Below are 17835 nucleotides of genomic sequence, written 5' to 3' on the forward strand. Positions count from 1 at the left end.
ACCCCATGGGAGACATCCAACCTAGCCTCAAGCGACCATCACTCAGTTCTTCCAACCATGAGAGGACGCCCACCAGCCATGGATCACATATCCACAGCCTCATCAAGCCACACATTCTTGAGTGCCCGATCCCCCACCAGACCCCACTCTAGCGTGACTCTAGCCTGGGCCATGGCACTACAGCGAGCCCAACGCCCCAGATTCTCTGGACCTCGCCAGCAACACAGACATTAGCCCCAGCTTCAGGAGATCTTGTAGAGGCAAAAAGCCACCTTCCCACGCCCGACAGATCTGCTAACCCCATGCTCGATATCCTTGATGGCCCCCTCCCCCTACCGGGGGGTTAGCTCCATAGGTTGTATGATGATGATGGTCCCACTTTGTATCATATGGCTCAGATTTGGCATTCCAAGCTCATAGCTCTAGTCTTTGTTTTCTTTTCTTTTGTACCATGATGAGATTATATGGACACTATTGTATCACTTTTGGTCTCATAGACCAACTGGGTCTATTGAAGACGTTTAATACCATCTATTGGGGGCTGATGCTCCTCTCATGTTTCATGTTCTTTGTATTCCATGATGAGATTTCATGGATAGTTTTGTATCACCAGTGAAAGAGTTTTGATTTGTTCTATTTTACTTTCCATTCCATGATGAGATATGCCATGGACATTATTGTATCACTTTGGCCTCATAGGCCCATTGGCTCTTTAGTGGACACTTAATATATCTATCTTTTTTTTTCTCTTGCACATGCCCCAATGAGCCTGGCACAAAAGCGGATCCTCAGCCCACCTATGGACATTATTCCCACTTGTCCATATGTACACTACCCAGCTTGATGATAGCATTGCCGCCTTTACCCACCCATATCCGCCATTATTCATCCTATTGTTAGCATATTAGTACATTCAATTTTCATGTTCTTTTTTTAGTTTTTCCATGGTGTTGTATACCCATGGTATCATTGTACTTTTCATGGTCTCAAAGGCCCTTCAGGTCTTTTGTAGATGTTAATATATATTTCTTTCTCTCCCCCTCTCTCCCAGGGATCCGGAACATCCTCAAGCAACAAAGAACGGCCTTGCTCCATGCCATGGACATTGCCTCATGTATACCATCGATAATTGCAAGAACAAGAACGGGAAACAGAACGGCCGAAGGTTGGGATACAAGAACAGCCCGCATGTGGAGGAAAATGGGACCAAGGGAACATGAACAAACGCCGTACACCCAAATATCCGGAAATGAACAACGGAGGGCTTCTCACCATGGAAAGCCTCATATGGAGTTTTGTCGGGAAGAGCAGCAGTAGGAGACCTGTTCTGAATGTAGACAGCAGTGGAAGCCGCCTCAGCCCCCAAAAACATCAAGGTAATGAAGAATGCTCAAGCATAGCACGAGCCATCTCCATAATGGTCTTATTCTTCCTCTCGGCAACTCCATTCTGTGATGGAGTATATGATGTAGTAAGTTGTCTCCGAATGCCATGTGTCTTGCAATATTGCTGAAACTCCTGGGATGTGAACTCACCCTCTCCATCGGTCCTGAGAGCCTTGACCGAGTGACCGGTCTCTTTTTCCACCTCAGCTTTCCAATCACAGAAGTGCTGAAAAGTCTCATCCTTGGTCTTCAGAAAGAAAACCCAAGTATATCTGGTAAAATCATCCACCATCACGAGCATGTACAACGCCTTACTTAAAGACGCGCTACTCATAGGACCACATAAGTCTGCATGAATGAGAGCAAGTGATGTCGAAAATCTGTGTCGCCTCCTTTGGAAAGGCGGCTCGGTGTTGCTTCCCCTGTAAACAAGAGGAACATCCAAAAGATGGAGCCTTGATGGTCGGTAATCCCTCAACCAACCCATCCTTCGAAGCTCACTGCAAAAGCTGATAGCTCAAATGGCCAAACCGAGCATGCCAAAGAGCAGAAGCCGCCCAAAAGAAAGCAGAGCGGTCAACTTGAAGAGACCACTATCTTGGACTCCCTGAGCCAAGATGCTACCAGTCGCCTTATCACGAATGGTAATCTCATAATAACGAGAAAATATCACCTCCGCACCCTGAGTTGTAAGAGCACTCACTAACAAAAGGTTAAAAGCCAAATCTGGAATATACAGAACGTCAAAGAAGTACCTCTTGTCCTCGTCAGAACAGAAGATGGGGATAGTGCCATGTCCATGCACTGGCACAGAAGAAGAATCACCCAGAGTGATCTCGCCTAATCTGGCAGTGAAGTCCTCGAACCAATCTCGATGAGGTGTCATATGAGCAATAGCACCGCTATCAACAATCCAAGACCGTGACTGAGAAGTCACAAGAGCAAGTATACACCGAGTACCTGCTAAGAGAAGAATGCCATCATCCTTCTTGGGTTGAGACACCGCCGTTGAGGAAGAGTTCTTTGCTGCTTCATCACGCTTCTTCTTGTGACATTGGGGTGACTTGTGACCCTTCTTGCCACAATAATGACATTCAATGTCCTTATTCTTTGAAGATTTGTTGTCTTTATCCTTGTCGGAATCCTTGGAGTTCTTGTCAAAACCCCCTTTTCCTTTCTTTTGTGTAGTCTTCCCTTTATCCCGTGCTGCCAAAGCTCCATCAGGGCCACCAGAGGTGCCAGTCCGCTCCTCAAAGCGAGACTCAATCTACATAACGGAGGGGAGAACTTCCTCCCAAGTAACTGGAACAGGACGAGGAGAAGAAACAAGAGACTGAAAGTATGCATCAAACCTCTCTGGAAGTTTGGAGAGCAGCCGAATAGCCATATCCTCTGTGGAGATGTCCTTGCCACAAACAGCAAGCTCATCCCGGAGATCTTTCATCTTCGAGATGAAAGCAGATAAAGATGGAAAGGCAGAAACGGATAAGTTCATAAGTTGCTTTTCCAACACCAAAATCCGACCCGCAGACTTAATCTCATAGAGATTTGCAAAAGCCTTCCAAACTTCATGTGCAGCATTTGTTGTACGCACATGAGAGAGAACAGCATCCTGACAGTTCAACATCAGAAAGGAGAAAACGCGTCGATCATTCGATTGCCAAATATCAATCTGTGCCTGAGTCGCACCACCGGAAGCAAGGGTGGGAGGCGTGGCATTGGCTGGTGTAACAAGCCAATCCCAAAGATCCACACCACATCCAACTTGGCACACTCAGCAACCATATGAAGAGAAGTCGGCGCAGCCATCACAAAAGCTTGGGCTCAATCCCAAAAAATGCACAAACTCTGAAGAAGAAGTGTCCTCCACACGTACCAAGAGTGCCACCAAAGCCTGCAACACCACAAACCCCCTCTGCAAAGGGGAAAGGCCACTGGAGAGGAAAACGCAGCACAGAAGGCTGCTGTCCTGAAGAAAACAGGCCACCTATGTCCAATCTCCAAGTGGGAAGAAAAACGCTGATCAGAAAATGCCTAATGGCTGCAGTTGGAGAAGCCAAACTGGAAGAGAAGTGACCAGAAGGTGCTGTCCAGAAAACGCAGCAGCAAGGGCTGTAGATCTGAGAGAAAACGCAGAGGAGAAGGTGCTAAAAACAAGGCTGAATCTGGGGCAGCAAAGAGGTTGCTAAACCGGGAGCGATGATACCATGAAAGAGTGCACAGAGCGGAAGCAAAGTGGCACTAGAATGTGCTGAACAAAGAGTGCAAGAGAGAGAGAGATATGGAGAGAACTATGCTGAATATATTGAAGCAAAACAGTCCCAAGCAAGAGACACAGATAGTCTCATAAGTGAGGGAGCAAAATATGTACAAGACTGAATGAGAAAAGAGAGGCCAGCACCCACTATTTATAGTCAGGGAAGGCTGGCCGACTAGAGCTGCAAAACAGGCCGACTGGAGCTACTGGACATGGCCGACTGGTAAATGCCAGAAAGGATGGGAAAAATCCCTGAAAAATAGTAGAAAAAGGGGTGGCCAGCCCACAAGCAAGGGCCATGCAAAAGGGACCAAATGGGGCCCATAAAAGAGCAAAATCTGCGGATGAATATGCTAACAGGTCCAACGCCATTCACACGCTTCATGGTGAATGGAACTATTTGATCACTCTCTCCTCTCGGTCTAGTGAGTTGCAGAGAGAACATTTCTTGGAGACTTGGAGTCATCACCAGATTTTCTTCCACTTGCAGGGCGGTACTCCATGGTGGAAGTACATTCCTCCACAGTGGTTTATGTCCTACATCTCTTATCTCCATCCCTGAGATTTTGTATAGGTTTTGTTTTTTGGCATAAAATTTTTCCTTTGAGTGCTATTGGTCACACTTGTACTTTTTGGCGCTTTAGCACGTGTTTGTATAAGATTTTGTGGTAATATGATCAGCCTTGTTTTACTCAAAACAAAAACAAAAAAAATTCATAGATGACCATGACACCAGGTGAGCACCACTGGCCGCACAGACCTTCTCACTGTACGTGCAGGACCCATGTAGTACACGGGTCTAGTTTTTCTTTGGCATTTTCTTATCTCTGCATTTATGATCTTCAGTTTACACACGAACCTTTTGTAACACTATTTGGTCTCGTAGACCCATTGGGTTAGTACTAGACATTAATAAAATCTCTCTCTCTCTCTCTCTCTCTCTCTCTCTCTCTCTCTCTCTCTCTTCACTACATCAGTTGATGGAGGCCTCAAACTAGCGACAGCTTGGCAGACTACTACTAGAGCTTCATAGTTCTCGAGAGAGACTCCTCCAGACACCCGCTCCCACTAGGGGTGGGAGACAGTCCCAGCTTACAGATTTCTTCCAGAGAGCTATGCCAGTGCCAGCTGATGTACCACGTGGGGTGGCTGCACAGAGAGCAGAGGAATTGAGAGCCAGGAGGAGACCTAGACAGACTGGACACAGAGCACCCCGACTCTCGTCACTGAGAGATAGCAGCTATCCGGATGAGACACCAGATGGAGACACAGGAGAGGCTAGCTCGCTTTCATTCAGACTCAGGGTACATGTTCACGCCACTCACAGCCTCAGCATCGGCGATGTATGATATCTTATATCCCTCTTATGGCACTGGATGGAGTTAGACATAGATCTGCATAGCATGCTTGTACTACCCCTTCAGCATATAGAGATGCATCTTGCCTTAGCACTCCATCCACATCCCCACCCCCCCTTTTATATTGTTTGTATATGGGCTCCATCGATCCATGATGATTCACAGTTGTATCCAGACACATGCACACTTTTTCTTTTCTTTCTTTTCCTTTTCTTTCTTTTTCTTTTCTTCCGATGACCGGAAGAACACAGTTGTATTATTTTTTGTCTCGTACGCCGACTTTGGCCTCTCGTAGACGTTAATATATCTTTCTTTCTTTCTTTCTTTCTTTTCTCTCTATTCCAGGCAGTTACCTTTTTACAGCGGCTATGGGAGCTCCCTCAGCAGAGGTACTCCCGATTGGCATTGACCTCATCCATACAGTTGGCAGAGGATGGAGATACTCATTGTTGGTACGCCCAGATGAGATCATGGTTTGACCTACATGGTTTGCGGATAGAGGCACTACCACCCTTTCAGTACAGTCTGGATTGTCCATTTTTGGATCTCACCCGCTCAAAGCAAAACCACGTGATCAGGATGGATATCATCAGAGTGGGCACAGAGAGGACATGGACTAGCCCCCTTGAGCCCTTGGGCACGAAAATGGCTCATTACAAGAGCCATTTTCTACACCTCTCACCGGATGATTTTATCACCCGCCCGGCGTACATGGATGTACACCTATCACATGGGATACGTTGTGCCATTGGACAGATCTGGACCTCTACCCCACCAGCTGCGGATTGAGACAGGGCGATATGTCCATCAGATCGTGGATGACCGCATTTGTCAGCTATGCTACCAAGAGGTAGAGACAGAGGAACACTACATTTGCCAATGTACAGTCTATTATGAGATCCGAGGGAGATATCACTGCCTCTTCCGAGAAGGTTTTGGGCCATTACGCAGGGTCATGGAATTTGAGGATCAAAGATGCCTGGGATTGTTTCTACTTGAGCTCAGGAGACACAGAGAGACCCTCTTGGCAGACAGGAGGCCGAGCCATGATATACCTAGACAGAGGACCTTGACAGATTTCTTCGGCAGCACCAGCACCAGCAACCCAGCCCACACACCTCCTGATACCTCCTCCATTGGGCCATCAGGGCACCGACCACGCTCCCACGGAGTCACCACTGATAGAGCAGTTATCTTATGTCGTGCTCGTCGGCCATGCCCACCAGGATCCCGACCACAGCATCCTCACCATCGCCAAATCGGAGCCATTATTGCTCGACATCGGAGGCACCTACCTCGCTTCTACGACCTCTCCATTCTAGACAGCCCCATGGCGGAGATACTTGATCTAAGGAGAGGGCAACACTTCAACTGATCAGCATACATGGATCTACCTGATATACATTTTTCAGTATTTTCCAGTATTTTCTACTCAGTATCATCTCGGAGTCTTACAGTTCTGTTCTTATAACTGTAGGACAATCAATTTATTGTACTTTTTAGTCTCATTTAGTTGTTCTCTTTGATGAGACACCAACTTCAGATGTACTCTCAGTTTTGGTCTCATAGGCCACTATGGCCTCTTAGAGACGTTAATACATCATTTCATTTCATCTCTCTCTCTCTCTCTCTCTCTCTCTCTCTCTCTCTCTCTCTCTCTCTCTCTCTTACATTCGAGACTCTGGATCTTTTCGAGGATCGTAGCCATTTCTAATCCACAATTTGCGAAAAGGACCATAGGCAAAGTAATACGATAATCTGAACAAGAACCTGAAATGAAAGTATGTGTTAATTAATACATTACACAGTTCACAAAACAAACTTCTGTAAAAAGGAGAGATGTACCTTCGCAGTTGCACATCGGTGAGACAAATCCCCTTCTCAATCAACCAGTCATTAATAGTAGGCTTTGCCCATATTGGCCTCTCTTCAAACAATTTTGCAAGAACTGATTGAGTATGCCATTCATTAGAGTTCTTATCAAGTCTATCTTCCCAGTTTATCTTGGGAGGTATCTGTGGTCCATGTAAAGGTGGAACTAGATCTGGAAGTACATTGTAGATTGCAAATAATGGGGAGAACATAAATAAGGTTCTATTAATTCCAGAATTGAAGCGCCATAAAAGAAAATAGACAGATGATGCAAAAAAACACAAGTAGGTTTCAGATATCTTTGATCTTGAAGTCAAGGTTGAAGCAAGGAACAATATCCATCTACAACAACACAAACAAGTGAAATCTTTATTAACGCCTGCACAAGCCTATGAGACCGAAGTTGCACAGAATGTAAACAATCTGTAATAATGCAGGATGCCTATAGCGTATCCCCTAGAGCGGTCATAATAAAAGATGAGAATGAAATGGAAACATGAGGTGACGTGAGCATGTGAATGTCAAAAGTGGTGGATGTGAAGACTCGCTAAATTTTCTCTAGATGCTACAGTTGGAGGGTCGTGAGCAGAAGGCAATGGGGTTACAAAGATGCCTGAGAATCTTGTTTTTAGAGTGGCTATCTGTTGATCTTTTGGTGCATCTAAGGAACATGTCACTATTTTCCTTTTGGATACCTTGTGATCTCCTCTGAATGAATGTGATCCTAGAGATCCTTGGTTTGTGGCCTTTGGTCCAAGTGCACTTAGAGGCAGCTAATTGTCTCGACATTCTGCAAGGACTCCCTGTGGTGGGGGTTTCTCAAGTCCTGCTCGGCTGCCCTACAGCAGGCCAACTGCTGAAGGGGGGGCATATAAATAGGCCCCTAGTCCCCATACCATTTTGTATCATACTCCGAGATCTTCTTGTGTATATAGAGCAGAGTTACACGCCTATATCTCTCTCTGCGTTTTACTGATGGAGGGCAGCATTCAGCCTTTAGAGAACCTTGCGTTTTAAGCATACCAACAGTTTTCAGCATTCATCTCTTCATCATTTTGCTACAGCCATTCGGTGAAGGTAAAACACATGCATTCATTCATTTACAGCATTCTCAAATCCTACTGTCATGACTAACAGTCCAAATGGGAACATTATCTTCCATCGGTCCAAGCCATCTTGAACGATACTCATTTATCCAGTGTCGGACGGACTCAGTATGAGGCAGCCTTTGGTCGCCATTTCTCCTCTCTTTTGACAAGAATGGTGTTTCCATCTCTTGAGGCTAACAAAACAATGGAAGCATTTTCCGAAATCATTGAGTCAGTTAAAGACCGCTTGACCAAAGCCCACGAAGCTTATAGCAGACAGGCAAATAAGTCTAGACGAGATGTCCACTTCAAGGAAGGGGATTGGGTCTATTTGCGCATCATGAAACATAGATTGAAACAAGTGGGCAAACGCTGTCCCAAGCTTTCTTTCCGTAGTTTTGGACCCGTTCCTATAGTTAAAAAGATAAGTGATGTCTCCATGAAGTTGAAGTTGCCTAACAGTTGGACGATGCATGATGTTTTCCATGTTTCTTGGTTAAAACCATATGTTGGACCAAAAGTGTTTGATGTTTCAGATGAATAGCAGCCAGACATGGTAGACAAATCAGAAGTCATTGAGCCTAAGCAGATCCTTCTTCATCGTTGGAACCATGGTTCCAGTCGAAGACTCCATTAGTTCTATACGAAGTTCCGAGATCGAGGTATCCACGAAGCATTTTGGCTAGATGAAGAGTTCTTTCAAGAGTACCCCTCGTTGTTAGCGGACTACTTGGAAGCCATGAACTTGCCGCCAAGCTAAGCAAGAGGGAATGTCACATGCACTCTGCACTCTAGTGCATGGTGACAAGCTGGCTCATCATCGATCATCAATGCAACACTATACAGCAGTAGAACCCTTTAGGATTTGATATTTGTTGTACGTCGTCGAGCACGAGCTACGTAGGTCATTCCTCAGCCTTACAAAGTCAGTCAACCAGTCAAAGTCCCTTAACCCACTTGGAGAGAATCATTCATGCATATTGAAGCCTTAGGGTCTACATCAGTTCATGGTTGCATTTTGCATATCATTCATCCCATATGCACATAAGACCACATAGACCATGGTAATAGCATCATAATATTATTCAGCAATATTCTACATTTTTACCATATTTTCTAGCATTTTAATATCATTATTCTAGCATTTATCACCTAATATCTAGTCATGTAGCATTTATGATGTAGTCGGCCAGCTCTATAGCCAACCGACCAGCATCAAACCCATATAAATAGCATCGCTTGCTTCATTCCATATCATTCACTCATCATCTCAATCAAGTGTTTCATCCCTCAGCACAAGGAGCATCAACGTTTGAGCAATCAGCCATACATCATCAAAACGCAGCATCTTCAGCATTCAGCCACTTTAGTACCTAGCGTTTTCAGCATATACACAGTTTTCAGCATTCACTCACATCATCGTTTTGCTACAGCCCTACCGGTGAAGGTAAAACGCATTCATACATTCATTTTCAGCATACCTTCACAGCCTAGAACAGTCCCAAACAGCCCCTTCTCTCAGCCTCAGATTTCCAACCTTCCTAAATTCCATTGGAAGAGTGCATAGGCTTGAAATCGGTTATCATTGGTGCTTCTACAACCGCGTACAGTTCAGCCCAACTCTTGGTCTTTCAAAGGTCTTGAGTTTGGCTTATCTAAAGTCCAAAGTCAGTCCCTCATTTATTCTCTTCAAAGATAATAAAGCAAATACTCCTAGCAATAGGAGGGGCCCTTCAGTGGGTAATTTGGGACCCAATAAGGTGTACTAATCTATCTCTCATCTCTTAAAGTTTGAAGTGATAAAAGTGGATTGCTAAAGACTCGCGAAATTCAGGATAAAGAAGGCGGTGTGAGACTTTGTGTGACAGGATCCTTCATTACGCATAATTCTGTTGTTACATCCAGTGACTTGTAAGTTTTCAAGTATCATAGCATCTTGAAAACCCATCTGATGTGGGCATAAGGAACTAATCTTGGTATAGGCTCTCGAGGCTATCGTTCTCCTTAGACATGCACACCTTCACCTTTAATGCTCAAGGGCTTCCCACACAAGATGGCCAAATGAAATCCATAACTTTCATTCCAGCAACAAGGTGTGTGCAGTCAAACTCAACTGAAAACCTTACTTTAATTCACAATACATCAAGAGCAATGTGTACCTCCCAAGGTTCTTGAGAGAGCAATGCCTTCCTTTGAGATGCTCTTGACATTTCTGATGGTTGCAACCTACAAATACATATTGAATATGATATTACTGGCCCATGAAACAAAAGGAAACCAGAAATAAAATTAAAAAGACAAAAATGCATCCACACACGTTTCTAGGTTACACAAATGAGAAACATGCCATCTTAGAATATACACTTTCCAAAGCTAGATCTTTTCACCAAAAACCACCAAAACTTGTGTGTTACCATGCCTTCAAGTAACACCCATCACAACAATGATTGCAAACATGGTACACAGGGCAGCCAGCCACACACTCCTTGCAGTCTTTGAGAGCACGGTGGATGAGCAACCACACTCTTTGTGAAGCCACCCCTACAGCTCACAGTGTGCCTAAAGGGATGCCTGGAAGGCATGGAGCTATAAGGGTTTTTGGCCATGGATTAGAAGCCTTATGCCAGTTTAGGTTGCTTGTGTAAAATGGTGTCCGTATGAAGCCAACACATGACAAGACAGTAAAAGGATTAAGGTTTTTAATATGCCCAAAAACGGATTCTAAAAGGTTGTACAAATTTTGCGGCTCTCACAACTTACACGAGATCTTCAGGCATATCTTTGACAGAGAATAAAGGTGGCGGAAGTATCATCGTCTCCTCTTGCTCTGTATCCACCGTATCCAGAGGCCCTCCCTGCTCTGAAAAAGTAAATCAAATCAGTCTCTGTTAAAAAAAAAAAACTCCTATTTCAGGTTTTCAGCCTTGAAAAGTCTGCTTCACTTTAGAAAACTTTGTATAGCCTCCACGCAGCACATAAAAAATAAAACCAACCATGAGAAACCGTGTGCTAAGATTCATGCAAGAATAGACCCTAGCTAAGGATTGGTCTAGGCATGTGTCTATTTTTTTTTCTTCTTTTTTTTGTACAATTCGCATCTCTTTTGGGGATCAGCACCACAGCTGTCAGGATTCAGACCCACAACATTTAGGTAGTGAGTAACCACTCGGGCAAGAGCCCGCCGATCATGCATGTGTCTTTTTGTTGAATGGAGGGAAAGAGAAAGATGTTGCCAAGGTTCAAAATTATGTAAGAGCTCAACTGATATTGTTTAATCTTTTAATTTGAGTGTAGAGTATGTGTGCAGGCAGTGGCAGCGCAGCTGTGACATGCATGAGTGTGCGGTTACATATGCCTCTAATCAAATTGTTTCAGTTTAAGATTGTAAACCTCGCACTTACTTTTTGAAGAAAAAATTGCTACTAAAAAACCATTTCAAAATTTGCAAGAGCTTAAAACTTACCACTTTGAAGACCTTGCAGTCGCTGACGTTTCCTTCCCTTTTCAAGCTTTACATGAACAGGTGCAACATATTGATAGTCTGCCATTCCTGATACATGAGCATCATCCAAGGTTCACCGTATGCAATGTAGTTACCAGGATAGAGTATACATGCATGCATTACACAAAACCCATACTCCCTAATATTACAAGCGCAAAGGGAAGTGCATGCAAAATCAAAAAGGATATGTTGAAACTGACCATTGAAGTCATAACACTGGTCCACTTTTGCAACAACTTCTGCCTTCACTTCTTGGCTTGTTTTCTCATTATCTTGCACCCTAGAGAGCTGGAGAAGAAGCCCTGATATTCCATGAAGCTCTCCAAAAACTGGGTGTGCAAAAGGGTCCTCTGGACGGAACCTCAGCTCCAGATAATTTGTTTCGGATAATCGTGCCTGTCAATCAATCATGATGATAGCAAAACTCTAATAACAAAAGCCTCCTGTAAAGCCATCATTACTGCCACAAGATTCCTATGCATCATTTTCCATGGATTTAGAGTCTCAGATTTTTTTCTCAAATTAAGGAGGGTTCCTCTCTTAGCACTAAGTTGTGAAAAAAGTACCAGCAAACTGGTCTCCTGCTTGCATTTCTGTGTGTTTTTTCATTTCAACTCTCTTAAACGCTTGTGTAGCAACCTCTTGGTGTTGAGCCTGTCTCTAAGCCACTTCTCCTTATACTACTTTGAATGCCCGACAATCATATGGCCACTATTCGTGCTGAGAGGACCCGTGACCTTGACATGCAGATGAAGAGCAGGTTTGAGGCCTATTTAAGGGCGTCGTTGCAGCCCATAGACAACCCTAGACATGTGTTTGACTTGCATAAGCCTATTATGGTTGAGTGTGATGCGTGTGGGGACTGTATAGGACATGCTAATAACAAGAAAATCGTGGCATAATGAGAGCAGAAGGTGGCAGGTAGCAGAGCATACTTTCTGGATACATGAGAAACAGATATTGGCTGTTCATAACACCATACACCCTAAAAATTTGAAAGCACTACTGATTATCAAAGCTTGAGATAATTTCTAACTCAACAAATCCTCTGAGAAACAATGCGGTCAGTCATTCTCATAGGCGAGAGCCTTAGGGACTTGGAAACCATTCATATGCATGCACCTTAACAAATTATAAAACTGTCACTCTCAGCCTGTATCCCTCTATCAAAGAGGACTCACAGAGGCCAAGACTGCTAAACCGTAGCCCTCATGGTTCCCCAGTAGTCATGGAGCATGCATCATGTCTTGGGATGATGCATGCAACAGCGTTGCACTTCTCTTTGAATCTTCAAAGGGCATAAAAACGTGCCACCTTTGGCCTTCAGGACAAAAAACCCTCGCGCCTATCATCTCTAGAAATTTTTCTTTGTAGCTTTTGGGATTCACAGAAGCCACCTTCATTTATATGATAGCACAATGGGAGAGACATGCAGGCATGTGCAAGCACATGTGCAAATGTGTGTGCATGTACAATACATACACATACATATAGAGGAATCTACAGTGCAGGCATTCTATGCATGAAAATACCCAACCTTTGAGATCGCGGCCTCGCCTCCTAGAGTCTCCACAGCTCTAGCGGTGGATGTTGGATATCCTGGATAATTCACTGCAAACAGTGTCTTTTCAGGGATTACCCCTTTGATGGTACCATTCTCAATGACCCCCATCAGCATGCAAATTCTACAAGAACAAATAAATAGCCTCCATCAAACTTATTATAAAAATATATATCATATTATTTTTTAAAGTATTTTATTATATTTATCTGTTATTATATCATATTATATTATACTTTATAAATTAAAATAGTGTGAAAATTTGTAATGCGTATTTTATATTGACTGCACACTAGCTAAGACTTTATGCTTGCCATATAATAAATTACATACAGGTGCAATAAAAAGCATTAAATTACTGGTTTACATCAATTTCTGAGTAAAAAAATATTGAGCTAAGTTTCCATTGATGAGGGGAAGAGACCTTGACACGCTTTTGTTCCTTGTTCCAGTGCAGGTTCCAGCATTCGAGCTCGCGACCTCAGAGTCCCTTCAAATCGTCAAAACTTTCTTAACAATCACGTTTTAATTAAGCGATGTTAATAATTATTAGCAATAAAAGGATTTTAATTCAACAATATTATTAATAACAATAAAGGCCTTTACACACGACTTGTTTTTGAAAAGAAATATACTTTTGAGGGGGGTGTCTTTGGGATTTCATGTGCACGTGGCAGTGCATGCATTGGTACGATGGGTCGGATCGCACGTGGGCCTTCCGCATGCAAGAGGCGAGACGATGGTGGGCGAATGGGACCAGTTGGATGAAGCAGGAGACGAGGATGGAGCGATTCCGAATCTGAAGAAGAGACGAAGAGGCTAAGGGGGGAGCAGGAAGATGATAGTGTTGCCAAGAGGCGACAACAAGACTGGCTTCACGGCTATAGGCTCAGCAACACCAAGAAAACATGTTCAATGGGCAAGGTATGTGTTAATATTCCACCTGAGCTGGTCAGAAGGCACATTGGTCTATTTTCCATGTGTAGTGCTATTGTGTTTTGTCCCGAGAAGCCGCCTAACAAGGCAAAGTTGGGGAAATGGCTTCAAGATGAGGTTTTCCATGAGAAAGTAGTCTCTCAAATCTTCTATCTCAGAAAAGGATTCTTCAATGTTCTCTTTGTCAAAGGCCAGACGATCGTTGACTTGTTTGTGAGGGCTCCGTTGTTCATGGGCACAAAGCTACGATGTCTTTTGACCCCTCATTTTGACGTTAATAGAAGCCTTAGGAAAGCATGTCTGATATGGGTTGATATAGTAGATTTGCCGCCTTGGCTGAGGCCTGCAAATGAAAGATTTGGCAAGTGCTTTAGGACCAGTATTATTTGTGCCAAGGGATGATGATAATAGTCAGCATTCGAATAAGGTTTGTATCTCTTGGAACACATTGCTAGAAACACTAAGAACGTTAGAAAAGCATCTAGGGGAACCAGGAAAAATGGAGTTAAAGTTAAAATTTGGGGGTTTTCCAAGGGGCTTGCTTCAAATTTTCGTCCCCTTTACGTTCTCATCACGTTGTCACGCTAGAATGCTCCTTGCTAAAGGGGTGAAGGGAGAGCTATCAATGCCTAGATGGATGCAAGACAAGATCCGTCTCCACGGTGGTTCTCTCTCACAAAGGCGGGAGAAGAAGAAGAAGATATTGCAAGAAAAAAACCTACAATCAAACCTATCTAGCATGCCATCAAGCAAGAAGAGGGAAGAAGGAGAGCTCACAAGAAAAATATTGCAAGGGAATGATAGTATTACTTATTGTTAAAAATGACATGTGAATCAAAATCAAATATATAAACAAATATTTCTTATGGCTCCAAAATCACATATTTTCGAAGTTTGGCCTCCTAATAAATACCGGGTAATATTGGGTAATCCTAATAGCATAGAATAGATGGAAAACGGAGCTAAGCCCTTGGCTAGTCTCTGTTAGAGGCACCAAATATGTTCAAGTCAAGAGCTTACCTTAACCTTGCCAAAGCATGTGTTGTTGGGTCTTGCCTTCAATCCATAAATGAAACTTTCCATTATGGGTGTACTAGCTCATTCGTTGTGTTCTCACTCCGTTGTCACACCAGAATGCTTCTTGCCAAAGTGATGAAGGAGATGGAGGCAAGAAGAGATCCGTCTTCACAATGGTTCTCTCACAAAGGTGGGGGAAGAAGAAGCTATTGCAAGAAGAAAACCTCCTAGCATGCATCCATCAAAAGCAAGCAAGATTCAATAGCAAGCAAGCAAGAAGACGGAAGAAGGAGAGCTCATAAGAAAACTGTTGCAAGAGAATGATTGTGTATTTTCTTATTGTTAAAAAGTACTTAAATACAAGTGACTAGTTTTCACACTAGGCCAGCCAAACTTAAAATTGATATGACCTCTATTACTAGTCTTAAGCAACTATGTACACTAAGTCTATAAACTTACCCTATTTGACAATGAAGTTATGGTAAGGATGCTTTATATGCTCCAGCGCTGTCTTACAAAAGTCAAGTACCTATTCACTTGGGTAAGATAGCAAAGTGCCTTAAGAGTAGGTCGGATGGACGAAACCGTGTTAACCAACGGAGTGGTTAACACTATCAATGGCCTCATGGAAGCCCTTTAGTGAGCATATTTCATAGTATTTATCATGTATGACTTACAACATGGGCCACAAACAAGAAGAACAGATATGTCAAAAGTGCAACCAGTCATGCAACGGATTTGCCACCACCTTTTTTTTTTTAACTTTGTAGGGATGAGCTTGTGCCTACAATAGGACACATTTGATTACATAAATGTTTGTGGCCACATAACTATGTATATAACTAGATTATTCTAATTTTAACAAGTACAATTTGACATGATGCATTGAACAAGGTATTGATTGGTATGGTAGCACACGAGATGCTTAAGATGTGAATTCCTAGAGATGATGAGGGGGAGGTGCATATGGAAATTACACATGGCATGTGGACATCACTTCTATCTTAGGTTGTGATGTTTGATGCCGTGTGTACACCTTGGTCTTAAGGGAGAAATAAAATTGGGTTTTTGTGGTGTGAATATCTAGTAAAATTAGAGGGCTACACCTTGGATTTATCTGAGACTTAGCATAACCTTAAAACTCAATTAGCCCCAATTAGCGTATCATCATAAAGCATACTGTTTGGTGATGAGATCCAATTTGATTGAAATTGCAACAAGAAATTGCTACCCGGTTACGTATAAATTCACAAAACAGGGAACCGAATCTGTCTAAGAAAGCAAACATATGTTAAATTATGCAAGACTCAATCTCTCAAACAAAATAGATTTGAAGGTGTAGACTGTTTTTAACAACTTGAGGTTGAATGCAAGTTTCAATTTCAAACCACCTGCTTCACAAGGGCATCTCAATCACTCTCAAACTCAGGGTGAAGGTTCCAGGTCTAAATATGAAAGCAGGACAACGCCCTTCCAATAGTTTTCCAGTACTAACACAGCCCAGCTTTCCCAAAAAGACTGCACTCGCTCAAATGGTTACAACTGTACAGATTTAGAAACAAGCAATTTTGAACCATCAATGTTCTTAAAAGATATGCAAACTAACTTACCCTGCGATAGGTCCTTCACCACCCCTAACCTAAAAACAATATTTCCTTCAAAATCTATTTGCTGCAGCCTCTATAGGATATAATCAGACCAAAATTTCAATAAAACTCATCATAGACAAAATCGACACCTTCCCTGTGGTGGTACTCTACCTCTCGGCATAAGTAAGGAATTATAATATTTGTGCGTACATTCATGAGAACACTTGGCACATTGGCATTCAAGTAATGCATAGCCTTTAGAGTGGACTGAGATGAATTGAGTCAGCAAATTGATCCCAAAAACCGAATTATTAAGAAGCCCACCGTAGAGGGCAAACCATAAACTTCCACTACATAGCACTCCACAAAGTCTCATACCCTACTAACATTTTACCTTCAAATAAAAACTTGTCCTCTTGATCCAGTCCGCCCTATGACTTTCACCACTATTGCAAGCTTCACAGGCGTGTCCTGGCAAAGAGATCAAACCATACATCACTTTAAGAAAAGTGAAAGAAAACAGAGCGTAGCATTCGGATAGATGCCAAACATTATAGCATTTTTCCATCAAAATAAAATTAGCATTTTCCAGCACTCATAGCTTCACGAGGCATCAGATTAAGAGCATCATACTGCATTGTATGGATTACCAGGTACAAAAGCAATTCTGAGCTTCCTGAGGGTGCACACAGAAGGCATCAACTGTCAACTTTGTAATACTTGGTATTGACTACTAACTATACAATGTACTAACAGAAAAATCAGTCTTGCGTGAACAACAATATACCCATAAAGATTCAAGCTAATATGCTCATCAGGCATGCCATACTCCCATGTGTTGACACAAGCACATGCGAAGGCAGGTCCGCTAATGTAAGTGACATAAGTTATGGCCTTCAACAAATGTAGGGGTGCCTAATTTAGTGTTTATAAACCTTTTCTCACACGACCCAACCCCCCTATGGGTGAGGCCTGCTTATTTGATGCTGCACCCGGCGCTAAAGAGCGAGGATCAAACCCGGCAGCTTGATCCACGCACACCGGCCCTCTCGCCATCTCAAACACACGTATGCCTGGTTTAAGGTCCTCTCTTATGCAAGCCGGATGCATGAAAATGGCTTAATGATGTCCTAACACAGATTTCCAACCATCAGACATGATCAACCACCTGGCACTGGGTGTATTGAAACAGAAGCCTTAAAATTGGATTTGAAGCCCAAGTGCCCCAAGACTTGCAAGTGATTGTACAAAAACAAGGCTGCTATAAAGC

General features: G+C 43.1%; 1 protein-coding gene across 6 annotated transcripts in view; it reads right to left on the reverse strand.

The window, feature by feature from the left end:
* LOC147619292 (uncharacterized) overlaps positions 1-17026 on the reverse strand; it is a 93273-nt gene extending 76247 nt beyond the window's left edge. For 2 of the 6 annotated variants that reach the window (XM_086772943.1, XM_086772946.1), the window contains exons 1-9: positions 13448-13564; positions 13000-13147; positions 11663-11858; positions 11424-11510; positions 10721-10820; positions 10120-10186; positions 7171-7214; positions 6846-7016; positions 6672-6770 (exon numbers count right to left, since the gene is read on the reverse strand). In XM_086772943.1, the coding sequence (XP_086629069.1) occupies positions 6672-6770; positions 6846-7016; positions 7171-7214; positions 10120-10186; positions 10721-10820; positions 11424-11510; positions 11663-11858; positions 13000-13140 (905 nt within the window). In that variant the 5' untranslated portion in view covers positions 13141-13147; positions 13448-13564. Of the gene's footprint in view, positions 1-6671; positions 6771-6845; positions 7017-7170; positions 7215-10119; positions 10187-10720; positions 10821-11222; positions 11311-11423; positions 11511-11662; positions 11859-12999; positions 13148-13447; positions 13565-16959 lie in introns of those variants that run through there. The other 4 variants (XM_086772944.1, XM_086772945.1, XM_086772947.1 and 1 more) reach the window with 4 other exon arrangements.
* Between the last annotated feature and the right edge of the window lie 809 nt (positions 17027-17835).

This window comes from Cibotium barometz, chromosome 33 (genome assembly GCF_041138505.1).
Source record: "Cibotium barometz isolate CiBa-2024 chromosome 33, ASM4113850v1, whole genome shotgun sequence".
Classification (NCBI taxonomy): Eukaryota; Viridiplantae; Streptophyta; class Polypodiopsida; order Cyatheales; family Cibotiaceae; genus Cibotium; species Cibotium barometz.